Source organism: Pan paniscus, chromosome 23 (assembly GCF_029289425.2).
Source record: "Pan paniscus chromosome 23, NHGRI_mPanPan1-v2.0_pri, whole genome shotgun sequence".
Lineage (NCBI taxonomy): Eukaryota > Metazoa > Chordata > Mammalia > Primates > Hominidae > Pan > Pan paniscus.
Window position 1 is genome coordinate 52,708,636 of NC_085927.1, and position 17,338 is coordinate 52,725,973.

The 17,338-nt window shown below is 52.2% G+C and overlaps 1 protein-coding gene and 1 long non-coding RNA gene across 8 annotated transcripts in view; one reads left to right on the top strand and one right to left on the bottom strand.

Moving 5' to 3' along the window:
* PACSIN2 (protein kinase C and casein kinase substrate in neurons 2) overlaps positions 1-17,338 on the bottom strand; it is a 143,343-nt gene that overhangs the window by 11,613 nt on the left and 114,392 nt on the right. For all 7 annotated transcript variants that reach the window (XM_003805168.6, XM_008968410.4, XM_055105416.2 and 4 more), the window contains exons 3-7: positions 12,033-12,189; positions 9,552-9,787; positions 7,263-7,418; positions 3,012-3,187; positions 808-928 (exon numbers count right to left, since the gene is read on the bottom strand). In XM_003805168.6, coding sequence (XP_003805216.1) covers positions 808-928; positions 3,012-3,187; positions 7,263-7,418; positions 9,552-9,787; positions 12,033-12,189 — 846 coding nt within the window. The remainder of the gene's footprint in view (positions 1-807; positions 929-3,011; positions 3,188-7,262; positions 7,419-9,551; positions 9,788-12,032; positions 12,190-17,338) is intronic.
* The window catches only part of LOC134730124 (uncharacterized), a 32,545-nt gene that overhangs the window by 9,992 nt on the left and 5,215 nt on the right, over positions 1-17,338 (top strand). The window lies entirely within an intron of this gene.

Consider the following 17,338-nt stretch of genomic DNA (forward strand, 5'->3'; position numbering starts at 1 on the left):
CTCAGCTTCCCACAGGTGGTCAGAGGTGAGCAGAATCTGAATGCAGCCCGGGCTCTGGCCGCTGCTGAGTCGGGGAAGCCACGAGGCCCACGCCCACAGCAGAGGTAGTCGCCCTCAGCATCCCTGCTGGGGCAGCTGACGCCACGTGCTTAAGCCTCAGGGGCACCAGGACCTTTGCCCTCTGCCTTCAGGGTGCCAGGTGGGGCCTAGTGACCAATCCAAGGGCTAGGTGAGTCCTGAGATCCCCAGGCCCTTGCATTTCGAATGTAAAGATAATGAAAGCTTAGACCCACATGATGGGAAAAGAAGAACATTCATTTTGAATCAGGATTCACTGAATTTACTGCCTGCAGTAGGGAAAAGTCCTTTGTTGGAAGGGTAAGGAGGGCTGCCGACTGAGACCACCTCCCCTCCCCTGGCCCACCGTGAGGGGAGCACTGTGGCTGCTCCCTTCCTGGCCATCCCACAGGGTGGGTCAGGGACCTGAGGTCCTGTGTGCCTACGGCTCCTGAGACTGACTAGGAAGGAAGGGAATGCCAGTGGCCAAAAAGTGACAGTCAAACATTCCCAGCTAGAGAGGACATAACCGCGACTTCAGGAGAGGTTCAGAAGGCCTTCGGTAATGCCTGCAGCCCCCCAAGACTCTATGCCAGAACTTGGTCTGTACTATAGCTATGCCTAAAGGCTGCCTGATAAACAGGGCAAACACTAACATAGAGTCTGGAATGAGAAAGACATCATCTAGCAACTCTGTGGGCCCAGGTCCTCTTCCAGGCTGACGAGCTCATGGGCACACCCTCCTCTTACCTCAAACTGCGGCCAGTTCATGGCCATGCCCGGCCCGTGATTGGCTCGGAACCACCTCAGGTCCTCCACTGCATCAGCCACTCTGATGCTCTGCTCCAGGTCATGGTAAATGGCTTTGTAGCTAAATCAGAGAGAAACATGGCTCTTTTAGAAGGCAGGGGCCAGCTACCCTTTGTCCCAGCCCAGTGCCAGCCACAGCAGGTCCTGTGGTCTCTGCCCTCTGTGAGTTGGTTTCACAGACAGAGCCAGAACACTCCTCCCTTGGCTCAGGTGGAAGGTCACGGGCCGCCACGTGCACAGATGGCTCCTGACAAATGAGCTTTAAATCAAACCAGCCAAGCAGGTGGCAATGACTAAGCCCTGCTCTGTGTCACATATGCAAAAGGCACCAGCAGGTGGGCTGTGTGGGCCACCACTCTGTGTGGTCCCATTTCACCAGGCCCAGAGTTGAGGAAGAGAAAACTGGAGGGTGTTAGAAAGTACCCCTCCTTCCTCATCTCTGTCCAGAAAAGCTTTATACCCAGACTTGCAAATGCAGAGTGTGAAGATGACCCGGTGCTGAACACACCCACCACCAAGACGGGGTGGGGGCTGCCTTCCGCCTGGCAGCCATCATCGGCTCACCTTCCTAGGAAGCTGCCCTGCCAGGGAAGAGTATGGATCACTGCTGGACCTGATATTTTCACTTATAATCTTTATGGCTGGTGAGTCATGTACTTTCTCTGGGCCTCGGTTTCCTCCTCTGTTGAGTGGGCATGATCCCCTCTATCAAGGGTTGAATTGTGTCCTTCATAGGAGACATGCTGGAGTCCAAACCCCAGTGCCTTGGAATGTGGCCTTATTTGGAAATAAGGTCTTTATAGAAGTAATCAAGCTAAAATGAGGTCACTAGCAGGGGCCCTAATCCATATGACTGGTGCCTGTATTAAAAGGGGGAAATCCAGACACAGAGACAGACAAGCATCCACACGATGGAAGTCACTCCACATGCAGAAGAGCCTGACACAGGCCAGCCTCACCCTGCTCCTGCGAGCAGCCTCGGGCAAGTCATTTAATCTCACCCAGCCTCAGCTTCCTCATCAATAAGATGGGGTCAGTGCCACCCACTTTACAAGACTATCATAAAAATGGAATGGTGGCAGAGCAGCAGCGGTGCAGTAACTGTTGCTTTTGATGATTTTTATACAGAGGGAGACAAACGGAATGTGTCTCCTGTTAACAGCAAGCCTTGACCTGTGACGCATCCCTACACGGTTCTGCGAGATGGATGACAGTAATCCACGTCCTTGACTTAGCTGGGACCTCTGCCCTGGTGAAGGCATCACAGAACCAAAGATGAGGAAAGCACAGAAGAAACAGCACAGCTTCCATATCACAATTCAGAACCAAGTCTCAGAGGGTATGTGCTGTCCTGGGGGCTGAGAGCCACTAAGCAGTCACCTGATCACAAAGGGCCTCAAAGAAAGACTGTCCCAGGCACGACCAGCCCAGAAATGCCAGATTCACCTCCAGTGGATCTTAAATATGCCAGCTGCGGCCAGGTGCGGTGGCTCACGCCTGTAATCCCAGCACTTTGGAAGGCCGAGGTGGGCGGATCACAAGGTCAAGAGATCGAGACCATCCTGGACAACATGGTGAAACCCCATCTCTACTAAAAATACAGAAATTAGCTGGGTGTGGTGGCGCATGCCTGTAATCCCAGCTACTTGGGAGGCTGAGGCAGGAGAACTGCTTGAAACCAGAAGGTGGAGGAGGTTGCAGTGAACTGAGATCACGCCACTGCACTCCAGCCTGGGGACAAAGCAAGACTCCGTCTCAAAAAAAAAAAAAAAGAAAAGAAAAGAAAAGATATGCCAGCTGCCTTGGTCCTAGCTGTGGCCCCAGAATGGGCAATCTCCATTCCCACCCCGACCTGTACATGGAGTTGGCAGAGTGGGCCCGGCCTTATCTGCTTGGGCCAGCAACTGGCTGGGTCAACCAGGTCTTCCAGAGGTCCAGCCGGCCATGCCTGCAGCTGCAGAAACACTCAGCAGAGGGGCCCTCCCTGCCATCCAGATTACAAAGAAGCAGGAGGCCCTGAGGGCGGTGAGGAGACCTCCTGATGAACGCGCCATCCCAAACCTGGGAGCAGCATCTGAGTTTGCTTCAAAAGCACTTTCCGTTGACTTCAATGACGTGTGTGTTTTAGCTCAAAGGAAACTTACCCAGCCACATTGGACAGGTCTAGGTGCTTCTGAACCTCCAGCAGAACCTCCCGGAAGAAGTGAAGGCGTTTCTCCTCGAACTGCTGGCACTGCTCAAACACCTGCTCCATGTTCTCCATGTACTGGGGTGTGCCCTGGTCGAGTTCCTTCAGGGACTTCTCATACTTCTCTTTGGTCTAAAGGAAAATCCAGGCACAAGACAGAGGTTCATTTCCATTTAGCCCTTGGCTCACCCCGCCCCTGGAGTGTCTCAGGCCTCCCCAGATTCCAAATGCAAAGAAAAAACAGGAGTTCTGGATTCTGACAGACTTCAAATTCAAGTCCCAGTCCCTCCACTCCTGCAAGGTGAATCACACTCCTGCCATCTGCCCTGTCTCTCAGCTGGAGCAAGGCCCAGACAGGTAGATGCCGGCAAAGGGCAGTCTCCCCAGAACTCAGTGTGTATGGTCTTGAGCGTGCCACACGCCCATGTCCTCTTCTCCCTGTGGGGAAGGGCTGTGCCTGGCTACCCTCAAGCCTCAGATCTGGCCCACAGCAAAGGTGGGGCTGGGGCTGAATCCTGCAGCTCTCTTGGAGCCTCACTGTCCTTTATCAGATGAGGACATCTCTCCTTCACAGTGTTCTGATAGGTACATGATGGGGTGCAGGAAGAAGGCATTCAAAAAAAGTCCTCCTTCTCTTGTCTTTCAGCCCACTCCATCCCCCTCACACAGCTGCTCCCTCCCAGATTGTCCCAAGAAGGGGTTTTACAAGGCAGGAAATGTTAAAAGCAGGTGTGGCCTATCTCAAGAATATCCAGGGGCAGCTAGAAAATGTGTGAAATTCCTAAGACATGGCTAAAGTGGGCACATTCATCTGGTGGGGATGTGCCTCGAGGTCAATGACCTCACACTGGTACACACTTCCCTGTACCCCCTCATCTCAGCATGCAGGGCCACCAGTTTGGTGGCCAGGTGGTTTTGTTAGTTGGTGGGATCATGGTCGTGTTGTCCCCCTGGGGTGGGTGAGAGATAGCAGGGCTGGGGCCACCTATTTATTGCAATTCTTTCTACTATGGGGGTAGTCACGGGCTCCACTCAGGTCTAAGCTTTGCTGTCCCTAACAACATGTGCAGGGCCTTCTGAGGAAGGATGGAGCGCTTCCCGAGACACTGCAGGCCTATCGGGCACCCTCTCTGCCCCCAGCTGGGACTGAGTCTACCCTGCCCATGCGGCTCCCCTCCCAGATGCTCTCCTCTGACTCACGTGGCTCAGAGCCCTGGGAGACTCTGCTTCAGGCTCCAAAGCAACTCCTCTTCTTGAAGCCTTCCCCAGCCTCGTGAGACCAGGTTCCACCCCGCCCTCTAGGGCCCTGACTCCTGCCCCTTTCTCCTCTCCTGGTATCCGGGTCCTTGCTCTGCTTCTCAGCCTCCTAAGATGGCTGGGCTTGGGTCCTCTGTGCCAGGAAAAGGCCACCCCTGCCAGGGCTGGGGCATGCCCAGCAGAGAGAGAGCTCCACAGCTCTGTGGCTATTCCCCTATTCCCCACAGCCATCCACACTGCCCGTGCCCACTACCTGGCAGCCCTGCATGGGAGCCTAGCTCAGAAGCCCAAGACACATAGCTGTGGGTTCAGCGCCCAGCATCTGGAGGATACTGCTGAAGTGACACAGAGCAGCCCCATCTCAGGAGCCTTCAAGACACAATAGCCTCCCGGGAGCTCTCAGGGTACTCAGTGGCAACAAGATGCTCCACCTCTGGGCTGCCCCTGCCCTCAGCCTGTGCCGACCCTGCTAGCCCCAAGTCCTGCCCCCAGCACAGGCCAGGTACTCAGCAGGGTCATCACTGTTCTGGAAATCCCCTTGCAGGGCATAGAAAGTTCTCAGCGAACACCCATGGAGTAAAACAAGAGGCGGCCTTCACCCTTAGGTGGATTGTAATATTTTAGCACTAAATGCAAAAAGTTCTTTTATGATGGATGCTACAAGATGTAGTTGATGGCTGATAAGAAACATGAAAGTACATGTGCAACCAGTCAGCAATGGTATGTATGTATGTAGGTAGGTAGGTAGGTAGGTATGTATGTATGTACCTACCTACTTACCTACTTTAGAGATGAGGTCTCACTCTGTCACCCAGGCTGGAGTGCAGTGGTGTGACCACAGCTTGCAGCAGCCCTGAACTCCTGGGCTCAAGCAATCCTCCCGCCTCAGCCTCCGAAGTAGCTGGGACTACAGGCACGTGCTACCACACCCAACTAAATTTTTAAATTTTTTGTAGAGATGAGGTCTCACTATGTTTCCCAGGCTGTGTGCTGGATTTTGGAAACTGCGTCAAGAAGGGTGGTGGGGAGGGACTGGCCTCCTCTCCAGAGCTCTAGGCACACAAGGACCTCTCATATCCTGCAGTCACTGGCCAGACCACAGAGGCAGGGAGGGTCCCAGGAGGGAACCCACTACAAACTGTCCCAGTCATCCTGCCAGGCGCTTATGTCCAACCTCGAGCCCTGGGCCTGTTCTGCAAAAGCCTGAGTTGATGTTCTGGGTGGCTGTCAAACATGAAAGGCCTCTCTTCCTCTCCATCTCCGTTTGCCTTTCTCTCACACAGGCACGCCCCCGCCCAACATGGAGAAGCCCCATCTTTCCTCTAGGCACCTTTTTGGGCACCTGATTCCCAGGGATTCTGGCAAAGGCCCTAGAGTTCTCCCGGACCTTGTGCTTCTTGAGCCCAGGTGCCTCCCACTCAGTAGTTGGTTCCAGGCTCCTCACCTGATCCCACCGTGGAGGCACCTGGGCTGCTTCAAAAGCCCAGATTCCTGGCTCCAGCAATGGGAGTGAGAGGGGTTTCCCAGAGGATTCTGACACTTAGTCTGAGTGACGAACTCTCGTGTAGATGACGTGTTCCCCTTGCTACACCGACGGCATAGCAGTGAGGAACAGTGGAGAAAGGGCGTATGTATGGGCTTGAGGTCAGAAGTTCCTGCTCTCACCTGCTGGATGGCACGTGACTTAACCTCTCTGATCTTGGTTTCCTCATTCACAAAACAGGGATGCCACCACCTAACTGACAGGGGCCAGGAAAGGCTGGTGGGTAGTGAAACCAGCTTAGGCCTCCTGCCTCCCCTCTGCCCATGTCCTCTTCCTGGAGTGCAGTCTCTCTCTACCTCATTCCGTCTCTCTCTGCAAATCCTGGTTGGGAATCTCCTCTCCAAACACCGAGGCAGGGCAGGCCCTCGGCAATCATACCCCCCAGCCCTCACCCCTCATGGCTGACCAAAGGAGGGGAGGTGGGGCCGAGGGCTGAGCCCCTCCCTTCCTGTGAACTTTTAAATCACAAGACGATGACGCTGTCTGGTTTTAAGTCCTGTGACTCCAGGACCTTCCAGGCAGAATCACTTATCTACACCTGCGGAGCATGTAATAGTTTACACAATGATTTCTCATTAACCCATGGGGCAGAAAATCTCCGCTTCACAACAGAAATGGAAGGGCACCCATGATGCCACAGTGCCTGGTCACGGTCTCTCCTTGGCCAAAGACCACCCTTCTGCCACCCCTGGCTCCACAGCCTCTGCCTCACTTTCGGGGCCTGTCACTGTGGAGACTGCAGGGCCCCTCCATCCTCCCTCCCACCTGGCTCCCCCAGACAAGCGCTCCCAGCCTGCAGTCCCTCCCCCAGGTCTCTGCCCCCAGCCCCTCTCCCTACACAAGCAGAGCAATCCTTCTAAACCATCTCACCCTCCTCACCTCCTCCCTGACTCCACCCAGGCTCAGGCCTTCCTGAGTGGCTCCTGGTCAGCAGCATCCTAAGCTCCTTACTCAGCCTGGCTGTCCAGGCCACTGGTGATTTGGTCCTCATAACCCTCCATACCAGCTCACACCACACCCATTTCACACCCACCACTGGTCACAACCATTCACACCTGCCACCAGCCACACCCATTCACACCCACCACTGGCGACGCCCATGTTGGCACAAGCAGCTCCCTGCAGCAATCCCAGCTGTCCTTGTGTCTCTGAGCACCAAGAGCTGTCTCTTACCCCTGGCTTGCCCAGAGCCTGGCTCTGTCCCTTGACTGAGCAGGTACAGTGGCCATGGTGAGGCGAGGTGCTAGGGCACTCACCTGTGGCCTTCTTGAGGACAGGGGTGTGTTTTATTGGTTATTTATCCCTCTATCCACCCATTCACCCAAGCAGTTACAGAAGGCTATATGCCAGACACGTCAACAACTGACACGGTGACACTCGACGTGTAAAAACAAGTGTACAGTTTACCTTAAGAACATCTTGCTTGCACTTTTCTATTTTGTCTTGCAATTTCTTGAGCTGTTCAGGGTTGAGGGATGGGTCTGCCTTGCTGTTGGCTTCTCGTGAGATAGCCAGCTTCTCCTCTTTGCACGCTGCATGGTGGGCTTTCTTTGCTGCTTCTACCTACAGGGAGAATGAGTTCCTGAATGCCATGTCACTGGGAGTTCAGGATCCTCACTAGAAGTCACACAGACCATGGGAATGCTTGTGCTACCAAGAGGGGAGAAAAAGGCAGGTACAAAATTGTATGTATACTATCATAGCAACCAGTCACAACAGGAACGCACTCAACACATATTCATGGAGTACTTGCTTGTCCTGTGCATGGTTCGAGGCACCAGGAACACAGCAAGAAACACAAGGCCTTTGTGAAGCTTTCATTTGAGTTGCAGGAGGCAGATACAGTATAGGAAAAGTTACATGCCAGAGTCAATTAGAGGGCATTAAGTGTGGGGGAGGACAACTGAGACGGAGCATGGGGTGGGTGGAGAAAGCTACTGAGATGACATGGAACACGCACATGGAGGGGTTATGGGCATCCCAGGAAGACCACGCCAGGCCGCAGGATCGGCAAATACAAAGAAAGTTCCAAGGAGGAACCTAGCATGAGAGAGAGGACCATCGGCCACATTTCCTCTGGTTTTAATGGTTTTTACACACACACACACACATACACATACACACACACACACACACACACACACACACACACACACACTCTTAACAGATCCTTCCTTATTTGAGCCAAAGCCACAAATTTCATTCTAGAGGGAAGGAGGAGTTTATTAGCAAAGGCCTCATGAGACACAGACAGTTTCATTATGAATGGGGCCAGGGACAAAACAGAAGAGAAAGGAGATGTGACAAAAGCTAAGACACAGAGAAAAGGAGACACAGAGAAAACCATCCGGAAGGACAGAGGCATGTTCTGGATGATTCTGAGGCGGAGGAAGGCAGCGCAAGGCCAGAGAACATCTGGGTGTTGGGGGTGGCACATCTACCGTCTACTCCATTCCAGCAAGGAATGGGGGGCGAGGCTGCAGGCAGGGGCGGGGCACACAAGCTGAGGGCTGGGGTGGACAGATGACAGCCTCCAACTAGCCAAGGCTCGACAAAACTCAATGGCTTTGGTTGCTACTTTTAGAAAAACAGGTATCAATGTTTGAAATTTTGGGAGAAAAACCCATGCAAGAGAAAGAAAAATGTAAACTAGTTCTATCGTCAAAGGGACTTGAAAAAAAAATAAAGTGAAAGCAAGTTTATTGAGAAAGTAAAGGAATAAAGAAAGGCTACTCCACACGCAGAGCAGCCAAAGTGACTTTTTTTTTTTTTTTGAGACAGAGTCTCCCTCTGTCACCAGGCTGGAGTGCAGTGGCGTGATCTCAGCTCACTGCAACTTCCACCTCCCGGGTTCAAGTGATTCTCCTCCCTCAGCCTCCTGAGTAGCTGGAACTACAGGCGCCCGCCACCACGCCCTGCTAATTTTTGTACTTTTAGTAGAGATGGGGTTTCATCATGTTGGCCAGGATGGTCTCAATCTCCTGACCTCGTGATCCGCCTGCCTCAGCCTCCCAAAGTGCTGAGATTACAGGCGTGAGCCACCGCGCCCGGCAAGGACTTTTAAGTCTCCAGCAGACACTTCCCCAGGGTTGGGAGAAGTACTGTTAGTGGTTAAGAGCTTGGGCTTTGAGCTCTACCACCAATGTATGGTTCTGATCCTCAGTTACCAAATCTGTAAAATGTGTTGGTAGGATCAAATTTAAAGAATGCCCTGTAATTCCAGCACTTTGGGAGGCCAAGGTGGGTGGATCACCTGAGGTCAAGAGTTCGAGACCAGCCTGGCCAACATGGTGAAACCCCGTCTCTACTAAAAATACAAAAATTAGCAGGGTGTGGTGGCATGTGCCGGTAGTCCCAGCTACTCGGAGGGCTGAGGCAGAATTGCTTGAACCCAGGAGGCACAGGTTGCAGTGAGCTGAGATTGCACCACTGCACTCCAGCCTGGGAGAGAGAGACTTTGTCTCAAAAAATAAAAATAAAAAATTTAAAGAATGCACATAGAGCATTCAGCATCTTCAACCTGAGTAAATGTCAACTACCATGGGCTTCTAGCCTGAGAAGTGGCTTTATCTCTACCAGGTCTGGCCTCCTGTGCCTACAGCCAGTGGCAGGAAGTCCTGGGTGCAGGAGGTGGTGCTGCTAGTGGGGTGCCAGGCAGAGCGAGGCCGGGCAGGGAAGCCTGCAGGACAGATGTACCTCTTTCAGCTTCTTGGCCCAGGGCTTCTGTGCCTTCCGAAAGCCGTCCTCAGCTTCCTTGGTCTCCTTGAAGCCGCCCATCATCTGCTTGTGAAAGGCTTCCTTCTGCCAGTTCTTGATCTTCTCGAAGTCATCGTTCATCAGTGAGGCCTTCACCTCGAGGTGTAGCTCGCTCACCCTCTCTGCCTCGGACATGAAGGCCATCCAGGCCTTCTCCACGGTCCCGTACTGGGGCCCTGTGCAGGGGAGAGAAGCTGCGGGTCACTCAGCGCCGGCCATGGTGGGGTCTGCTCTGCTCACACCTCGGCTGTTCAATGTGGCCATTTAGACCACAGAGGGTTTCCTTTCAGGGTTTCAGATATTTTTCTCTCAGGGACTCTGTGTCTTTTTCAGTTCCCAAAGCTGAATTTGCTCTGCCCCTCGTGTTAGGAAAATTGGGGGATTACATGCCTTTCCTTTATTTTTATTTTTGGGATGGAGTTTCGCTCTTATTGTCCTGGCTGGAGTGCAGAGACGCGATCTTGGCTCACTGCAAACTCTGTCTCCCAGGTTCAAGAGATTCTCCTGCCTCAGCCTCCCGAGTAGCTGGGATTACAGGTGCCCGCCACCACGCCTGGCTAAATTTTTGTATTTTTAGTAGAGACGGGGTTTCACCATGTTGGCCAGGCTGGCTGATCTCGATCTCCTGACCTCAGGTGATCCATTCGCCTCGGCCTCCCAAAGTGCAGGGATTACAGGCGTGAGCCACCGCGCCCGGCCATGCCTTTCCTTTATTTAAAGCCACTGAACTCTATAAAAACTCAAATTTCCACATCTTAGAAGTCTTAATTTACTTAAAGGTGGCCAGAGAAGGGGGGACCTTCTGAAGTGAGCAGACGCTTCTCCCAGGTGTTGGGCACCCACCCACACCATGCCAACGCTTCTCCTGGCATGGCTCCTATCAGCCCTGCTTGGCCCCTGGCTAGCCCTGCACTGCCTTCCTCTGCAGGACCGTGTTCATTCACTCCCAGAAAGAGCCTGGCTCTGAGCACAAGCTCGAGAACACTGTGGAATGAGGACTGTCCCCTCAGCAGAATGGAAGCCCATCCTGCAGGAGGAAGGAGAGGAGGAAGCAGGAGCCTGCTCTGGACCAGTATGGCAGGAGGGGCTGAGTCGCCTCTCCCTACTCACTGTTCTCAGTCCCCGAGGCTCAGGAAGGAAGCCCTAATCCAGGCTGGCATTTCTATTCAGGGGGTAGGGTGGGGTGGCGTGAGGCTGGAGGGAGGGAGAGCCACAACGGAGCTGGGGCAGAAATCGAGAAGATCCATGGCTGGTCTTCAAGGTGGTCACAGGGACAGTGACCAAGTGCGCTGAGTCATGACAGAGGTGGGCTGAGGGGAGGGCAGGCTGTGAGAACCCAGAGGGGGACACGTGACTCTGGGGCTTGGAGACAACAGAGAACAGCCCCGGAAGTTGGACCTCTCTGTGCCTTCGTGTCTACAAAATGAGCACATTCCTGTCCTGTCCACAACGTTACAGCCAGACCCACAAGATGAGGGTGGTAAGGGTGCTCTGTAAACCTCAAGCTCTGACTGACAGCTTGATCCTGGGAGAGGGGCTGCAGCAGGTGGAAATGAAATGACGACACTGCCACCGACCAAGGGAGCTGACCTATCCTAGGCCCCTCCTCTGCCACGTGCCTGCTCCACAGCCTGGGCACATACCCTGCCCTAAGGACTGTGCTAAGCCCACACAAACAACCCATGTCACCATCACGGGAAAGGACAGGCAGCTGGACTAGACCTGGCTTGCTTGGGACCTGGGTCCCTTGATTGGCTGAGGACAGCTGGGGCTGAGGACAGCTGGTCAGCACAGGAAAGCCTGCCCCAAAACACACCTTGAGAAACCCACACTGCTCTGCTTCTGTGCCGGAAAGGCTGTAATCAGTCAAGTTCCCCTTCCCTGCTGGGAAGTGTGTTCTAAGCATGGCCCCTGTCCACACAACAGTGGCACTAATAAAGCTGCAGAATCTTCTGAGCTTTTCGGTGGGGACAGAAGGGGGTGAAACCTCTGCCATACAACACCTGTAATTATTCCCTTAAAATATAAACTCAGAAAGACTGCCAGGTGTTGCCAGCTAGTCTTATCTGACCTGCTACATGGCCAAGTTTAAAAATAAACAGCTCTCAGTGTTAGAAACTAAGGTGCCAAGCGGCAAGGCCTTCCACGTGATAGGAACTTACCTGAGTTCTGAGTTAACTCGGCAAGTGCAAGTGTGTCCTATGGATGACAAGGGTGATAGTCCTGTGTCCCCAAGGAAAGTGGACAAAAGCTCACGGAGCCTGTGCCTTCTGGTGATGGGCACTAATGCTCCCCATAAAAATCACACCCCGCTCTGGAACTGGGAAATGCACTCTTGCCCCAATCTTAAAAGACAGAAAACTGGCATAGAGAGGGTCACAACGTGCCCAGAGCCCCCGGCTCTGTGCCAGGGCCCCGTACCCTTCTCCACGAGCTGCCTCCAGCGCCGGGCCCACTCAGTGAGCTGCTGCGCATACGCCTTCTCGATGCGTGCCCGCTCATGCAGGCAGTTCATGAGGTCGCTGCACAGGCGGTGGCCATCGTCGATCCGCTTCACAGTCCGCTTGTAGTTCCCGACCTAGGAGAGAGAACCAGCCGGGAGGCAGGGGGCTTGGGGCAGCCTGTCCTTGGCTGTGGCACAAATGGCCTCCATGCCAACCAGGCCCTGATGCGCCCCTGGGGTCATGTTTACCACACCCCTCTCCAAGAGTTTGAAAGGCACTCCGTGTAGTTAGATAATGAGCCTCTCTATTTTTATTATTAATAAGATCATACACATCAGTGAACGGGGGCTTCTCAATGTTCTTTAGGTTGGGTACCAAGTAGAAACTGGGCTGTGGGTCAGGAAGGGAGGCTGACTGGCTCAGGAAGGGCTACCATGGAGGAAGGGGTGGGGCTGAGGATGCCTAAACGGGCACCTCACGCAGACTGAGGGGCTGGGGCTGGCTTCCTGGAGTAGGTGACATCTAACCAAAGCCTTCTGCTTTGATGTCATCCATCATGTGCTGGGTTATTACTTCCCAATCATAGCTGTAAAAACTTTTCCACTTCCTGAGCACCTACCATGTGCCAGGCGACCTGCTAGGTGTTTTACACCTCCAAATACTGTCTCCCCTACCTAGTAGGAATAAGTGTCCCCATTTTACAGATGAGGAAACAAAGGCTTAGAGAAGTTATGTGGTTTGTCAAGATCCTGCAGCCACAGTGGCTAGGCTGGAGCTGAAGGCAATTGTTTTTTTTTTTTTGAGACACAGTCTCGCTGTCGTCAGGCTGGAGTGCAGTGGCACGATCTCGGCTCACTGCAACCTCCGCCTCCCAGGTTCAAGTGATTCTTCTGCCTCAGCCTCCTCAGTAGCTGGGACTACAGGCACGCATGCCATCACACCCAGCTAGTTTTTGTATTTTTAGTGGAGACAGGGTTTCACCATGTTGGCCAGGATGGTCTCAATCTCCTGACCTTGTGATCCACCCACATCAGCCTCCCAAAGTGCTGGGATTACAGGCGTGAGGCACCGCGCCCAGCCCAAAGGCAGTTTTTCAAAGGGTTCCAGGTAGGACTGTCTTGATGGCAAAGCTTTGTCAGGGCTAAGCTGAGTTTTGACTGCCTTTTTTCGTATACGAAAAGAAAAACTAGTTCATCAAAGTTATAAGTAATAAAAGAGTAACTGAGGAAATGTTAATGGCTAATTTGGGGTGAAAACGAAAATGTTCGATATGTTTCATTCTTTTAGCTGCTGGCTTGAAAGGCTACAGTCGCTGATAACTTGAGCACCCAGAGGAAATATGACAGAAAAACGATCTCTTTTCAGCCTTTTTCTCCCAATGCCTTCAAAAATCTTAGTCAACCCCTTGTCAGTTTTACCTTTTCTAAAATCTCTTTGCCTGGCCCTGCACAGAGATGGGCAAGGGGAGGGAAGGGGGCTGCAGCACCTGGAGGAAGGGCTGTCTCTGAGGCTGAGCTACATGGGCTGAGATGACTCCACTCCTATGAGAACCAGAATCCTGGTGAAAAGCAAAGACCCCTGGAAGGTGGTTAGCCTGGGCAGCCTTCTCCAGAGGCAGATGAGACTTCCGGCTCTACTCATTCCCTCCGAAGACCTCCCCCAGCAAGGCTGGCAGCTCGGCAGCTCGTCAAAACATGAGCTGAACCTGAGCATCCACTCCAAACTAGAGCAGCTCCTGTGAGGAAGTCGAAAGTGAGCATTTTCACAGCTCACTGGAAGTGACATTATGTGGTTGCTTCCCTTAAAATGAGGCCTTACTGTCATTTTGAAATTTACAGCAGGATGAAAAAAATACTCAACAAGCAACTCAGTATCGCTGAGCTGGTGGTAGGAGGAGCTGAGGTAACACGGCCCTAACTTAGCCTTGACAGTCGACATGAAGCCACAACCCAGAGCTGGTTTTCATCTGCCTATTACCAACAGTATTCAAATTGGTAATCACCATCAAATCATGTATTTTGGCTCTCTTGAAACCTGCTTATCTCTGTGATTTTCAGAACCACTGGTTAAAGGTTTAGGGAAAAGAAAAGGATATTTCTTAACAAGTCACATGTTGGTACCACCTATCGGCACACACAGGAGCTGCAAATACACATTTACAGGACAACTCTTGAAATGTGGAAATCCGCGATGAATACAGGAAGAGTGTTTCCATAAGTACACATTTCAGGTTTCCAAATAAGCTCCCAGTTGGTCCTAGAGGCTGCAGAGGAGCCTGTGCTGGTCCTGTGACCACTGCTGGGGACAAGAGGCAAGTTGGCTGAGCACAGAGCCAACGGGAGAAGGGCAGTATGCCAAACAGTTGGGACCGAGGCACCCCAGCAACATCGGCCCTGCTGTCCCTTTAATGAAACGGTTGTGTGGTGGCCGGTGACAGGCCATCACTGGAAGTCTCTATCGCCATAAACCACCAGGGACAGAGCAATGTGGCCTTCCCACTTCCCTGGGCAAAGCACTGCAGTCGTCCCAGGAGCAGAGCTACTGCTGGCTGCTTCTCTTGGTCGAGATGGAATCTACACACAGGCAAAACTGCCCACTACAGGGTACACTTAGATCTGAGTGTGGACAAACATATACCACTGTCTACCGCCTCCACAGCAAGGAACAGGACACTTCCATCTCTCATGAAGTGCCTTTGTGCCCCCTTGCAGCCCATCCCCTCCCCATACAGCCCCCAGCAACCACAGACATGATTTCTGCCCCTTTTCCAGGATGGCAAGGATATATGGAATATACAGTATGCAGCCTGGCTTTTGAGACTGGCTTCTGTCACCCACCATAATGTTTCTGAGACTGATCCATGTTGCTATCTACGTCAGAAGGTCACTCTTTCTTACTGCTAAGTAGTATTTGATTGTGTAGTTATGCCACTATCAGAAGTTCACTCTTTCTTACTGCTAAGTAGTATTCGATTGGGTAGTTATACCACTCTTTTGTTTATCCATATTCTTCCTGCTGAAGGTTGCTTGGGTCATTTTCAGTTTGGGGGAATTATGAATAAAGAAGCTATAACGTTCATCTATTGGTCTTTTGTGGGGACATAAGCTTTCATGACTCTTCGGTGAATACCTAGGAATGGAAATGTTAACTGTACGTTTAACAAAACTGCCGAACTGCTACCCAAAGTGACTGGACAGCTGTGCATTGCCATCAGCAACGTATGAGACTTCCCTGTCCTGCATGCTCCCAGCACTTAGTATTGCCAGGGTGTTCTGTTTTGTTATTTTAAGCCATTCTACTTAGTGTAGCAATATTGCATTGTGATTTTAATTTGCATCTTTCTAAAGTCTAATAATACTGAAAATCTTTTCTTATGACTATTTGCCATCTGTATGCCTTCTTGAGTAAAGTTTGTTCCTTTTTTTTCTTTTTGAGACAAGGTCTTGCTTTGTTGCCCAGGCTAGAGTGCAGTGCCACAATCATGGCTCACTGTGGCCTTAACCTCCCAGGCTCAAGTGATCCTCCCACCTCAGCCTCCAGAGTGGCTGGAACTACAGGTATGCACCACCACACCTGGCTAATTTTTGTATTTTTTGCAGAGACAGGGTTTTGCCATGTTGCCTAGGCTGGTCTTGAATTCCTGGGCTCAAGCGATCCTCCCACCTTGGCCTCCCAAAGTGTTGGGATTACATGTATAAGCCACAGCGCCTGGCCTGTTCCCTTTTTAATATATTTTTTAAAAAATCAAACGTATAATAATGACTAGTTTTTACAATGCAAGAAAATTAATTTTCAAATATTTGACAAATCGATCATACATTAAAATCAGCACAGATACAGTTAACTATTTCTGCTCTATCAGTTTTGTAATTAAAAACCTCTCTTCTACTTCAAAACATGAGGTTGTTTTGGGATAGCCAAATGGCAGAAAACTTTAGGTAGAAACTGAATATAAGCATGCTTTCTTCCAAACATATTAATTGCTTCATTCACAAAATCCTCATTTTTGAACCAGGTATGAAGCTATGTTCCTAACTTCCTCTAAATTCAGGCTCACTCCACTCAGAAACTAAGCTACCAAAGACAAATGCTCAGCATACATGTGCCTGGACATCCCTTCACTCCCCTGAGGGACTGCCTGGCAGACGGAGGGCCAAGCATGTACCTACTGAGGGACTCAGCGCTTGGGCACAGGGCACTGGAACTGGGGCACTAGGAGGAGGGGGTGAGAGGTATCCTGAAGGCAATATCCAAAGGGCATCTTCAAGGACAGGTAGGAGGCTGGCCAGATTAAAGGTGAGGCCAGGAAAATAATTCCAGGCACAGGGAACAGCACTGGCAAAAGGAAGGTGTGTCCACATGGCGACCCTGGGGCCCTGAGAGAAGTCAGCTGGGAATGGAACACAGAACACAGGGAGCAAATGGCAATGAGGGAGGGCAGATGCTGAGAAACTGGGAAGGCTAGGCCTGCATCCTGAAGGGTGTCAGGCTTGGGGACTGGTGGGGCTCAGAAGGCTGGCGGGGGTGGGGACATCCTGGAAGGAAGAATTGAGAGCAGCCTCCAGAGAATGGGGCTGCTCAGTGGAACCCAGGGCATGCGAGCCAAAAAAGGGAGCTGCCCATCCTCCAGGTGGAGGATGTGGGGACAAAGGTCGTGGGAATCCCTGGCTCCCAGACAGGTTTCTCTGCATACAGCACCCCTGCCTTCTCCAGGCTGTGCCCACCTTGGGAAAGAGAACCTCCTTCCTTTTCTTTTTTTTTTTGAGACAGTTTCGCTCTTGTTGTCCAGGCTGGAGTGCAATGGTGCGATCTCGGCTCACCACAACCTCTGCCTCCTTGGTTCAAGCAATTCTCTTGCCTCAGCCTCCCGAGTAGCTGGGATTACAGACATGCACCACCACGCCCAGCTAATTTTGTATTTTTAGTAGAGACGGGTTTTCTGCATGTTGGTCAGGCTGGTCTCGAACTCCCGAACTCAGGTGTTCTGCCCACCTCAGCCTCCCAAAGTGCTGGGATTACAGGCGAGAGCCACTGTGCCCGGCTGAGAACCTCCTTTCTAGGGTCCTCCGGAGGCCGCTCTCCTGCCTCCCAGGGATGGACCTTGGGGGCCACATCCCTCACAATCAAGCTCTGCCTCCAGGGAATCCACTCCCTTCCCCATGCCCTTCCCCGAGCCCAGGACTCGCCCTGCCGCCTGCCCTCCTCCAGGCCGCACTCACTCCCTCTCAGTGAGCCAGGCTTCTAATCGTTCCTCTGAGAACCCAATGTCAGCCAAGCCTCAGT